A 13,448-nucleotide genomic window follows, 5' to 3' on the forward strand; every position below is an offset into this window, starting at 1 on the left:
GCTGTTTGCTGCAGAAATAAATCAAGCCTTTAAAATAACGTAGACCTTGAGCCTGCCAACATTTACATTAAGCGATTACGCTATAGTGAATTAAAATGGACTAAAAGAACCTAAAAGAACCAATGCTAGACGTGCATGAAATGACTGACCAGTAACGCGTAGACTTGGTATTGAGCAAAACGAAAAATACAGCATATATTATAGGGGACACTAAAAAGCACAATCTACATGAAAATGTACCAGTAACTTTACTAAGAACTAGGCTAAGCAGTTGTTTTGTGTGTGTGTGTGTGTGTGTGTGTGTGTGTGTGTGTGTGTGTGTGTGTGTGTGTGTGTACCAATGCCCTTCTTCAGTCAAAATGGAGTAAATGATGAACACTATGGTGCAGACTAGCACAAACATAAATCACAACATGATGGCCCTTCAGGCAAAACCCTAAATACAAATAATATTTGGTCATCTTCTGGGAACATATACACATTATAGTAATTGTGTTAACCATTCCAAATACCACCATACAAATAAAGAAACTCAACAAATGCAATGCCATTGAAGTATATTTTGTTGCTTTTGAGAAATATGTTACCCAGGATAACTGGTCTTAAGGTGAATGGGCCAAGGTTTTGACTTTGTAGTTGACTGGATAAAACTCAAAGCACACATGGACTTGGAAGGAACATAGTTTTGGACTATAAACAAACCAAGTTGGGAATTGCTGGTGAAGGTTACCTGTTATTCTAAGTGGCTTTGTCCTGGTTTAAACACTTAGGTTCCAGACCACTTATTTCACACTAGGAAGGTTTGTTGTCTACACTCTTGTGGGAGTATACTACTAAATTGCAGCTTTATTTAAACTGTACTTTGAATTTCTAGTACTTCTGCATTTTATACTACATGCTAGATTCAGGTTTGCTGAATTGAGACTGTTTGGTATCATTTGAACACTAAAACCAGCCATCTTACATTAAGAAGGCCCCCCTGCAACCTTGTGGCAGAAGTGTGCAGCCAAGGACCCATCTGAGTTGGGACTGCTAGAATAAGTCTCAGTCTTGGGCTTTCCCTTTGGTTACTTTGTTTAAAATCATTTAACGTCACTTCTATTTAAATGTCGTGTTTGTGTGGGCTTGCCCTCTGTTTAAAATCATTTAACGTCACTTCTATTTAAATGTCGTGTTTGCGGGGGCTTGCCCTCTGATTAAAATCATTTAATGTCACTTTTATTTAAATGTTGTGTTTGCGGGGGCTTGCCCTCTGTTTAAAATCATTTAACGTCACTTCTATTTAAATGTCATGTTTGTGTGGGCTTGCCCTCTGTTTAAAATCATTTAACGTCACTTCTATTTAAATGTCATGTTTGCAGGGGCTTGCCCTCGGTTTAAAATCATTTAACGTCACTTCTATTTAAATGTCGTGTTTGCGTGGGCTTGCCCTCTGTTTAAAATCATTTAACGTCACTTCTATTTAAATGTCGTGTTTACATGGGCTTGCCCTCTGTTTAAAATCATTTAACGTCACTTCTATTTAAATGTCGTGTTTGCATGGGCTTGCCCTCTGTTTAAAATCATTTAACGTCACTTCTATTTAAATGTGTTTGCGTGGGCTTGCCCTCTGTTTAAAATCATTTAACGTTACTTCTATTTAAATTTGTTTGCGTGGGCTTGCCCTCTGTTTAAAATCATTTAAAGTCACTTCTATTTAAATGTCGTGTTTGCGTGGGCTTGCCCTCTGTTTAAAATCATTTAACATCACTTCTATTTAAATGTCGTGTTTGCGTGGGCTTGCCCTCTGTTTAAAATCATTTAACGTCACTTCTATTTAAATGTCGTGTTTGCGTGGGCTTGCCCTCTGTTTAAAATCATTTAACGTCACTTCTATTTAAATGTCGTGTTTGCGTGAGCTTGCCCTCGGTTTAAAATCATTTAATGTCACTTCTATTTAAATGTCGTGTTTGCATGGACTTGCCCTCTGTTTAAAATCATTTAACGTCACTTCTATTTAAATGTTGTGTTTGCATGGACTTGCCCTCTGTTTAAAATCATTTAACGTCACTTCTATTTAAATGTTGTGTTTGCGTGGGCTTTCCCTCTGTTTAAAATCATTTAACGTCACTTCTATTTAAATGTCGTGTTTGCGTGGGCTTGCCCTCTGTTTAAAATCATTTAACGTCACTTCTATTTAAATGTCGTGTTTGCGTGGGCTTGCCCTCTGTTTAAAATCATTTAACGTCACTTCTATTTAAATTTGTTTGCGTGGGCTTGCCCTCTGTTTAAAATCATTTAACGTCACTTCTATTTAAATGTCGTGTTTGCGTGGGCTTGCCCTCTGTTTAAAATCATTTAACGTCACTTCTATTTAAATGTCGTGTTTGCGTGGGCTTGCCCTCGGTTTACCAAAACTGCTCAGAGATTGCACTGCTGCCCTGAGAGCAACTTAGTTGTGCATTGTGAAGCACTGACACACTTTTCTACTCCTAGCCCTCCACAGGATAGCTGATTTTTTCTAAATCTTACAGCAAAACCTGGTCCATCTAGCCTACTCCCCACTAGTTACTACTTTATATACCTGCTATAATGGACAGACAGTTTCCCTGCATTTCTCAAGCCAGCCTAACTGACAACAGCATCCTGAGGCAACATAGCAATTGCCTCATGTATACTTAGAAGCAGTTACTTTTAAAAGAAACAAATATAACAGGTGAGAGCTGTATCTATGCTATGAATTTGGAATCAATTCTTTCACATAAAAACAAACCAGATATCAAACAGGTTTGTCAGTACACACATTTCACCTCTTGCAAATAACAAGCTCACAACACATAAACTCACATACGTGGAGGTACTCACTAGACACCTACCTAAAGATCTGAAATCTCCCAAGTCCAAACCTACTGCACAGAGTTCAAACCCAACAGAATCCACTACACATAATAATACACACAACAGTGTCTTGGCCAATAAGCCCCAAAGGCAAAAAGCCTCAAAACCAAACGTCTTGGTCATAGACGACTCCATAGTGAGACACACAGCTATCCCCCTCACAAGGTTGGACAAGGAGAAGGTCACAGTCAACTACCTGTCAGATGCTAGGATCCATCACATCACACATGCACTCAGGTCTCTCAACAACAAGTACCTTTATGACTCTGTCATAGTCTATGTTGAGGTGAATGAATTGAGACATACCTCATTGGACTATATAAAGAGAGACATGACTATGCTTTCAGGTTATGCATCCCAGGCAGGTATGTCCCTATCCCTACCTTCACCAATAATGATGCCTCAATATAAACAAAAATAATTGAGTTCAACAATTGGCTTAGCTTCTGGTATCAATCAGGGGGAATCCACTCTCTGTCAGCCTGGGAAGATACGATTGACAGAAAATGCTGCTTTGCCAGAGATGGTCTTCACGTGTCGCCTCTTGGCTTTCGGTTCCTGGTAAAGGTACTTCTCTCCCCCATAGTGCCTTTTTTAGGCAATGTCATAACAACAAAAGTCCCAATGTAAACAAATCCACTAGAGACAAACTCAGGGTCATGCTGCTTAATGCCAGGAGTCTAAATCAGAAACTGTACTCACTGGAAGCACTCCTTACCACAGAAGATGCCAATGTCTGTGCAGTCACAGAGACATGGTGCAAGGCTGCAGAGAGCACCTCAGCCATGCAAGGCTGCAATGCCTTCCCCATAATCAGACCTCAAAATGAGCATGAAAGGAACAAAGGTGGAAGTGCATCCATCTTCATTAAAGACAAATGCACCTCAAGACTGGTCAAACAGTACAACTCCCTAGAGCTACTCCAAGTCCAACTTTTTGTTGTTGTTGTTGTTGTGGTGTCTTTCGGCTTTTCCCGGTTAGGGGTCGCCACAGAGGAACTCCAGTCCACTAATGATTGGCAGTAGATTTTTATGTGCTGAGTTGCTAGCTCTCACGCAAAACCTTCAACGAAGGTATGCCCATTCACGCATGTCTCCACACAGAAGACGCTCTAGCTGAGAATCGAACAGTACAACGTCTTACTGTGCGATGACAACGTTACCGCAGCAGCACCACCACCGCAGTTACTCCAAGTCCAAATAACTGCACGTAAAACCCCCTTCCATATCATTGTTAGCTATAGGTCCCCCACCAAGACCACAAGAACCACTCTACCTACCTGGACCATACCTCTCAACCTGAAAACATAAAAAATCTGGACAAAGCTCATGAGAAATAGGTATAAATCGGTACGCTGATTAACATAACATTTGCATGCATAATCATGTAGCCCCACCCACTATAATGGAATTGTGGGATATCAGTTTTTAAACGCAAACTCAAGAACAGACAACTAAAATATGATCATGAATGAAACACAAAAATAAGAAGAACAATAATGTTTTATTTATATTAATATTTGAACTTGTGCAAAACTAAAATACAATATTCTTTTAGAAAAATAACACTAGTTGAGGCTGGCAGGCTGGCTGCATTTGCCTTCAGCCAGTTCAGCCTTTTTTAAATAATAACATATATAAGCCAGAAGTCCAGAGAACAACAAATTTGTTTTAAATATATTATTAATTAACACAAAACTTTGAACTTGTATAAAAATAAAATAAAGTTCTCTTTGTAGTAACTACCTAGTGCACTGCCCACACTTACTTGTCCTTCTTTGTTGATTTATTTTGCACTGTCTCTCCAACACAACAACAGCTAGTTCAGAATACATACATTCAGCCTTCAATCTCAGTTCCTGCCTTGGAAATGCAGATGTGTGCATTCTAAACACTAGCCAGCTGCAAAGAAATAACATGACCTTCTGCAATGCTGAGAAGAATGACGGAATTAATAAAATTCATGTCACTAAAGGTCTAAGTATCTCTGAAACACTTTTGTTTTCGAAGGTAGGCAAGTGTGTGTGTAGCTTTTCATAAGAATTGGGCAGTTTACAAAACACAATATTTCTATTTTGTTTATTTTTCAGTACACCAGGATGCCCTATTAAAAACCCGATAAACTCAAAATAAAATACAGTTCAGACAATCTTGGCTGGAACATCTTTAAAAGTGGGCATGTTGCATCACTGCTGCCTTATAAATAAAGCTTTAAGCCTTGCATCCATCATAGCTAAGCCTAGGTTCACTATGTGCTTGCCAACTTCTTGTTCTGTCATATGTCATCTGCTATTACTTTTTGTGAGTAGGTTTCATAAAAGTAAGCAACAAAATATATTTTGAAAGAAGCTAGCAAAGAACACCTCTTACAATTCAAAGAAAGCTCCAGAATTTAATATGAAGCTGCTAAATTATAATTGTTTCAGTTTTGTTATAATAGTGGCCATAATGGACAATATACAAAGAACAACTCAAAGCTGCAATTGTCAAAGCCCAGCAATTAACAGTAGGGTAGTTGAACAATGCTACAGTGCTAGAATCAGTCTGACTTGTCTGCCTTAACTACAGCATGCCCCATCACTAATCAAAGGGACCAATGAACAGTCACTACAAGAGCAACATCATGTCTCCAACCATCTTTTTGGAAGCCAAAAATATCTGTGCCACTGCTCAGCTATAACAAAACAGTTTATAACTAGTTTACTCTATTATTGCCACCAGTGTGTTTCAAGTTTCACCACTAATTCAATGAAGTAAACTCACTCACTCATTCAGTTTTTTTTTAACTAGACCCTCAGGTCTCTAATCATACTTTCTAACGAGTAATGTCTGGAAAGTTCACATTTACAGCCACAACAACAGCTTTAATCATTCCTACTCCCAGAAGCTATACATTTTAGACTAGAAATTTACTTAAAGACTTCCATCTGCTTCTTCTGAATCAATTTGCAAATACTGCAATGTACCATCTGCAGTCTATGAAACAACAAACTGTAATTATATAAATCAAATTCCAACCAAGTCCGTGCTTATTTATAATTCCATTTATTTATCATCCATAAAAAAAAAAAAAAACAGAAAACTCACATGCAGATGCAAAGGTGGTCACATCCGGTAAAATAAAAAATAGAAGAAAAGTGGCTAATATGGTGTGATGTAATATAACGTGAGTGACAAAAATGAGAATAGAATCCAAAATAAATACAACATCAACATTGCAGCAAATGATATGTGTGTGCTTTCTCCCTGCAGCACTTGTCCAGTAGGTATAATATATCAGAGTCAGACTACTTCACTGAGTTTAGTTATTATGATGACTGAAAAATTACTTAAACTTTTTAAGTAAAAAAAAATATACACCATTTTTCTTTATCTTTATTTTTTATTTACCTGCTGGTGTTTGGAGGTGCAGGAGGAGCCGGGGGAAGAAGCAGCAGCTGCTGCAGAAAAAATAAATGTTTTCATGATGAAGAAAGATGATGATGATGATGATGAATGATGACCGACTTTCTTGGACCAGGTCTGGATAATTAATTTCCCTCACCACCACACAACTCCAAGTCTGAGAACATTAGACTGTTTGTTTGGTTTGCCCAGAGAGAGAGAGAGACTCTCAATCAGTGGCAGTGCCCTTCACTTTTGCATGCAAGCAAGCCAAGTGCCAATGCTTGCCTGCTGGCACTAGTGTCCAAGTTTGCCAGCAACTTCCCCAATCCCCATGTCAACCAGAACCGACTGAACCAATGTTGCCAATTATGCTGTATGGCATTTGTACAACAATTGCAACTTGCAAGCCAATAGCCAAGCAATGAATGAACAAAAAAAAACATTTTTTTAAATTAAAAAAAAAATCACTGTCTTCTTCTGACTTCACTTCTATCAGTTGCGCTGGCCCACACACCTTTTAAATCAAATAAATTTTCAAAATTTAAATGGTGCTGCAGCTGGACTGTCACTGGTGTTTGCTTGATGTCAATCAAATGCTCTCAGGCAGGCCAGGCTTCTCTAACTCTTCTAGCTCTTCTTCTTCTGTCTCGTCATCTGTCCCAACTCCCAAGCCAGCCTGCCCCCCTCTCTTTATCCCCTAGGCTACAGGCAGGTTGCAGCGTGCTAGACGTATGATTGAGAGGCAAGTCATTATGTGCGCTGCTGCTGGCCTGCGCCTGCTGCTGCTAAAATGTAAATAAAGTAGTAAGTTACTTTGTTTATTTACATTTTAGCAGCTGCAGTGCACATGGGGACTCGTCACTCATCACACATCTCGCACGCTGCAACCTGCTGTAAGGGGTGGGGTCAGATAGGCTCAGATCATTCATGAGTGCAGAGTAGACTACAGAATGCAGAACTGAAGTTGTCAAAGCAATTGAAAGCATATATAAAATCAATTTAATATCAGGAATAGTCTTCTCTTCACCACTTCACCCTCAACCAAAGAATTACTTTTTAAATGCACTCATATCCCTAAAGAAATGCAGAATAGATATATTTAAATAATTTTTTCACATGTTCTTTAATCTTTACTCCTCTGAGTCCCACTTCAGACAGAATAAAAAACAAAACATGCAAGCCATTTGGAAATGATGGTTTGTTTCTTTCATTCAAAGCCTTAGCCTGGCCAAAAGCAGAGCAGCAGAGCGAAAAAGGCTGACACTACAGCTACAGCCTACAGGCAAGAAAAAAAGTTCAGTGGGGAATGGGGATCTGAAAGATTCTGAGAGTGTTAGTGTTATCCATTCCCACCCAGCAACTACACTGTACTACGCATAACGTGGCATCACATCAGTCAATTATATGCATGCAGGCAGCCTGTCAGGCACAATGGCAGGGCAGGGCACATGTAGTCAGATAGATTAGAAATAATTTAAGTATACTGGGAACTCGGAAGGGCGTAATACAACTATGATTGGGCCCTGGCCTGGGTAATTAAGTTTTAATGTGTGTAAAGTTTTGTAAACAGTCACTTAGTGAGCACTCACGGTCACGGGTGGCAGGGCAGAGACCGAGACGGCAGTCAAAGAGACTCACTCACACTTTTCTTCTTTTGTTCCCGACCCACTCCCAATACTAATTTTGTCATTGCCATAACTGAGACAGACAGAGTGATAGAGTAACATTTCTTTCCAGCATGTTAGCTGCCTTTTAAAGAGTCGAGATGAGCGACGAATCCTCCTAATGCTTGCTGTTAATGAATGATTAGATTAGGTAGGAAGGAATTCTTCTCTAATATGAGCTGAGCTGCCTGGGGGTGAAAAGAAAAGGATTTTATTTCTGAATTCTGCAAGCATTCCATTTATTTTGGAATTGGAAGGGACGGCATGGGTCACAGGTGTGATGATGATTGATGAGAGAGTGAGTTCTGAGTGTGTAAAAGTGTGTGTACTGTGTAACTGTATATCATGTAATGCAAAATGCATTTTCTCTTGTTTTAAGTGGCCTACAGGGTAAACAGGGGTGTGCATGATTGATAAATGATAATGTATGTTGTTGTGATGATTGTTTTGACTTTGACAGTACGAGCAGCCTCCGGCCTGCCTCTTCAGCTGAAATCCGAGTATCCAACAGGCTGGCAGGCTGCTCACATAGCTGACATCACTGCGCATGCCTCCGCACAATGACGTCAGTTAAAAAAAAGGTGAAAATGAAAAAAGTTTAAAAAATGCCGGGAAAATCAGAAATGAAGGGGTGCCACTGGGAATCATGGCACCCCATTAATTTGGACCTCAAAACCGGTAAAAACTGAGAAATTCAGTATGGTTGAGAGGTCTGACCTAGACCTACTTGAGTCACTGACTATACAACCACACACCTTGATCGTGGGTGATTTCAACTATCCTTCCATCGATTTGGAGTCATATATGAGCACAAGCACACTCACCCTAAGGTTCCTGGACTTTGTTAATACAAATGCTCTGGAACAGATAGTCTGCACCCCCACAAGGGGCTCAAATGTCCTAGACTTAGTACTTATCAACATAGGGGATCTCTGCACTATCCCCTGTGTTGTCCTCCCTGATAAAGTCTGATCATAAATAAGTCTCGTTTGAAGTAATGATCATACCTACCCCCCCCCAAATGCAAAAAGGATGAAAAATTTCTCCAAAGAAAACTATAGCCTCCTAAGTGATGGAATAAACAGTTTCAAATCCCTTGCTACCCCTGTCAACAATGACTCTTATACAGAGGTGTACACAAATGACCTGTATAAACATCTGTACAAATGTATAGAATACTATAGAATAAACTTGAATGGATGAAAACAAGGTCCTCAGAAAAAAAAAAGCCACAAGAAGGAACTGATTGAGCAGAGGAAGGACACCCTCCGCAGCTTGAACAAGCAAATTATATATCTTGTAAGGTCCGCTAAAGCCAATTACAAAGCTAAACTAGCATGTCTAGCTAAGGATAATCACAAGATATTCTTTAGCTACATCAGAAATCTAAAAAGGTAAGACTCAGCTTTGTGCCGAACTAGTAGTAGACGGTATCACTCATACTGACCCTCAGGACATTGCCAACCTGCTAGCAGACAGATTTGGCACAAACGTCACCCCCCCTGTATCTCCAAAGTGCAGGTCATAACCACACTTCACGGGCAAATAAACAGCTTCTATGAAACCAGATAACATCTCAGGCTGCCTACTAAATGGTCTAAAACAGGACCTAGAGGAACCTCTTGGCAGTCTCTTCAACCACAGTCTAAGTACTGGCTTTGTCCCAGCAGAGTGGAAAACAGCTAGAGTTATTCCCTTGCGCAAATGGGCTCCATCAACCAACCCATGGAACTAAAGACCCATAAGCCTAACCAGCCTTATCTGCAAGGTCATGGAGATAATCATCATGGACCTTATCAACAAAGACATAGGTGGCCTTCAAAGTCTTGACCCAACCCAATTTGGCTTCATTAAGAGTAGATCATGTTTATTAAAACTGGTGGACTTCCTCAAGAATGTCACAAAAGCCCTGGATGAAGGCAAAACAGTACATACAGCCTATCATGACTTAGCCAAGGCTTTTGACACAATCCCCACTCAGGTATCATTGAGAAACTCGTCCAGCTGGGACTTAAACCATAATGCACTAAATGGGTAGCCAACTAGCTCACCGACAGAACTCATACAGTCAAAGATACCAGCAGACCAGTTACCATTGGTGTACCACAAGAATCTGTGCTGGGCCCCCTACTGTTTGGAATCTATTTCTCAGATGTCCAGGCAAAAATAGACGGCTTGTGGCTTACCAAGTTCGCCAATGACTGCAAACTGGATGCAATCATTGAGTCCCCGGATGATAGTGGCATACTACAGAAAGGGCTTACACAGACAAATGACTGGTGCCAAAGCCATGGACTTAAACTAAATGCAAAAACATTTATGCAAAGGAGAGATCTCTACTAATTACAAGATTAACAGTACCTTCCCCTTAGCTCAAACCCTGTGGTGAGAGATTTGGGAACACAGGTTAATAGCAACCTTAACTTCAATCACCGTGTGTCCACAGTGGTATGGAAGGCCTTCTTTGTTGCACATAAGTAAGGGTATTGCATCCAGAGCTAAGGATGTTATAGCTCCCCTGTACTCATCCCTCATCAGCCCACTAACAGAGTGCAACACTTCCTTCTGTATGTACCTCACCAAACACCTCAGTAGAAATCTACCACATCAACTCTCTCATGTACAACTGTAACAGCAAGTGAGCAACAGTTAGATTACTTTCCAGTCTATTACTCCTAACCACTCTACTAACAAAAATGACAATGGTTGGCGACTCAGTCATTAGGTATATATTCTCCACTCACAAAGCTTGACAAAGATAAAGTTATTGTCTATTACCTTTCAGGTGCCTGGAGCTCTTATATAGCTATGGCCCTAATGATCCTTAATCTGAGCAAATATGACAATGACATATTGGTGGTCCATGAGTGGGTGAATGATATAAGATGCAAAACCATAAAAGACATGCAAGACAGACATGTCAGAACTTTCAGTCCATGTGTCTAGGCACAAGGAATAGATAACTGGCTTGAACAACCTAATGAGTAATTGGTGACATTCTAGGAGAAACGAATATGTGTCAGCCCAGGATGAGATTCATAGGTTCATAGGTTCATAAGTTGGTACTAGGCTATCAGACCTAGGGCCTATACAAGCCTAGCCATAACAATTCCCTTACTATTTCTTCCCACATTATTTACTGACCGTCTTCACAGTGAATGGCCTGCATCTATCATTGTATACTGGCCAAAACCTTTGGAGATCCAGTTAAGGGACATTCCAGTGTAGCAAATACATCAAACCTCAAACTGAACCACATTAAAGTGGCTATTCTCAATGCCAGATATCTTGACAAGATGTTGTCCAGTGTTGTGGCCCTCATGCATCTGAATGCATCCATGTTTGTGTAATTATTGAGACTTGGTTTAAATGCAAAGAAGATACTCCTTTCAAACATGGTTTTTGCACCTGCCTTGCCTTCAGGCCTGATGGCAACTGCAGTGGTGTCTCCATATTTGTCAAGGATCGTAACACTGCCATGCAAATTCCCAGACACCCCCAAATAAAACTCATAGAACTCCAGATCACTCTAAAGAAGACAAACTACCAACATATTGCCTGTTACAGAGCACCCTCCATTTCTGCATGATGATCGTGTTAGATTCTAAAAAGTATTTGAAGAAGTCCCTAACAAGAAATTCATTATTTTGGGAGACTCCAACTACCCCTCAATTAACTAGAACACTTATACTTCTAACATAGGGCATAATGGAGAATTGACCTCAGATGTAAAGGGTGAATCATGGGGGATCAAGGGGTAATTCACAAAAATTCCCCAGTGAAAGCAGACATCATGACCTCTCACCCCAGGATGGCCTTAGGTTCCATGCTGGCCCCAACCTTAGAATGGTGTTAGTTCTGAGGCTATATGAGAGGCTGGTAGGCCCTGTTATGGATGTGGGGATGAAGGGACAAGGGTAAGCTGGAAAGAATGAAGCAAAAGGGAACCAAATAAAAAAAAGCATATAACAACTGAAGTAAGAACTTTCTACTATTAACACAACTGATAGCTAAGGGTATAGCATTCAGATTGAGGCAAGTCTTCATTCCCTTATATCCATCATTGAATTGACTAATCATTGAGTACAGTACCCTGTTCAGGACATACCACACCAGACACATCAAACACACAAAGAAACTTCAAAGGTTTCTAACTAAAAAGGTTACAGGCTTAAAGACCCTGAGTTGTCATGATAAGTTAGAAACTCTATCTATTAAATCTGCATTTATAGACTTGCGAGGAGAGATCTAAGCCTTGCTTGCTTAGTGATTACAGACTTACAGTAGTTGATCTGTTGCATCTTCAAAGTCTAACAAACTCCAAAACTAGGAACTTAATCTTCCCCAGCAGGTAAATAAAATGCAGTGGTGCGGTAGATTCATTATGCAGCACTTCCCCATCTCTGGAATAAAGTTGTGACACATTATCATCCTTGAAAAACCTGGATGATTGGAAGGGTACCCACAAATGTACAAATGTACCCTTGGACTGAGGGGCTTAGCCCTCCATGAGGAAGGAAGTACAGCCTAAGCATGGGCATTGGCCAGCTCTTAATGGTTGTGAGACTAAATTGCAGGTTATTTATAGTGACTGAGACAGTCTGAGTTACAGGTAATCTTAACACCTTAACTGAGGTCTCTTCAATTAAATGTTAAGACACTAAATATAGACAGAATATTCTAAGGTGTTCTATGTTACTTAAGTCTTTGGACTCATTTATTATTTTGGCAAGGTATCTTTGCACCCTTTCTAAACAGATAGGATGTTTAGTTAAGTGCATGTTGAAGGCAAATCTAAAATTCAAGGACAGGTGCCTTCTAAAGAGGAATGAGGACTGATAATATTATGTGCTAAAAAGGATCAAAACTATTACCCAAATTATTTTTCTAATAACTGTCACTAAATGATGGCTAAGATACAGCCTTTTATCTGTAACAGCTCCCAGGCTTTTAATTTCACCCTGCATTTTTAAACCCTGACTGTCTACTGTTCAGATAATAACTACATTTTTTATTTCCAAAGGATAGGCTAATACATATCCTCACATTAAAACTGAAATGACTGATTGCACAGAACATATGCATAAAAACTATCAAAAAAGGCATAAAGTGACAACATAACACATTCTGAGTTACTTGGAGATTTGGTTACCTATTAAAGAGTCATAAAATTAATAAGCACAATGCATATATCAATTATTAGCCTAGCAAACAATCAAATTAATTTCAGGGCCTTTGAACCCTTTACATACTAATTTACAATGGGTAGCAATTATGCTATTATTGTTTGCTCATAAATCAAGAACTATTTTATAATCCCTGAGTGAGAGTTAACATCACAAACTCTTTCCAAGCCCATGTATTCTGAGTTAAGTGATTCAGAATCATGCTGTTCAAAAAGAAATACAACCTGGTGCTAAAAACTGATATAACAATAACAAATGCGGCTAGGCAATTCTACATACTCCAATTTACTGTGAAGTTACATACTATACTATAAAAATTATGGGGAAAATTCTCA

General features: G+C 39.5%; 1 protein-coding gene across 2 annotated transcripts in view; it reads right to left on the minus strand.

Moving 5' to 3' along the window:
* The window catches only part of LOC122815179, a 1,312,396-nt gene that overhangs the window by 1,026,749 nt on the left and 272,199 nt on the right, over positions 1 to 13,448 (minus strand). Inside the window, exon 1 of one of the 2 annotated variants that reach the window (XM_044087460.1) lies at positions 6,267 to 6,960. The exons of the other annotated variant lie outside the window; for it this stretch is intronic. Coding sequence (XP_043943395.1) covers positions 6,267 to 6,341 — 75 coding nt within the window. The 5' untranslated portion in view covers positions 6,342 to 6,960. Of the gene's footprint in view, positions 1 to 6,266; positions 6,961 to 13,448 lie in introns of those variants that run through there. 2 annotated transcript variants of the gene reach the window in all.

This window comes from Protopterus annectens, chromosome 11.part0 (assembly GCF_019279795.1).
Source record: "Protopterus annectens isolate FY-2018-M chromosome 11.part0, PAN1.0, whole genome shotgun sequence".
NCBI classification, from domain to species: domain Eukaryota; kingdom Metazoa; phylum Chordata; order Ceratodontiformes; family Protopteridae; genus Protopterus; species Protopterus annectens.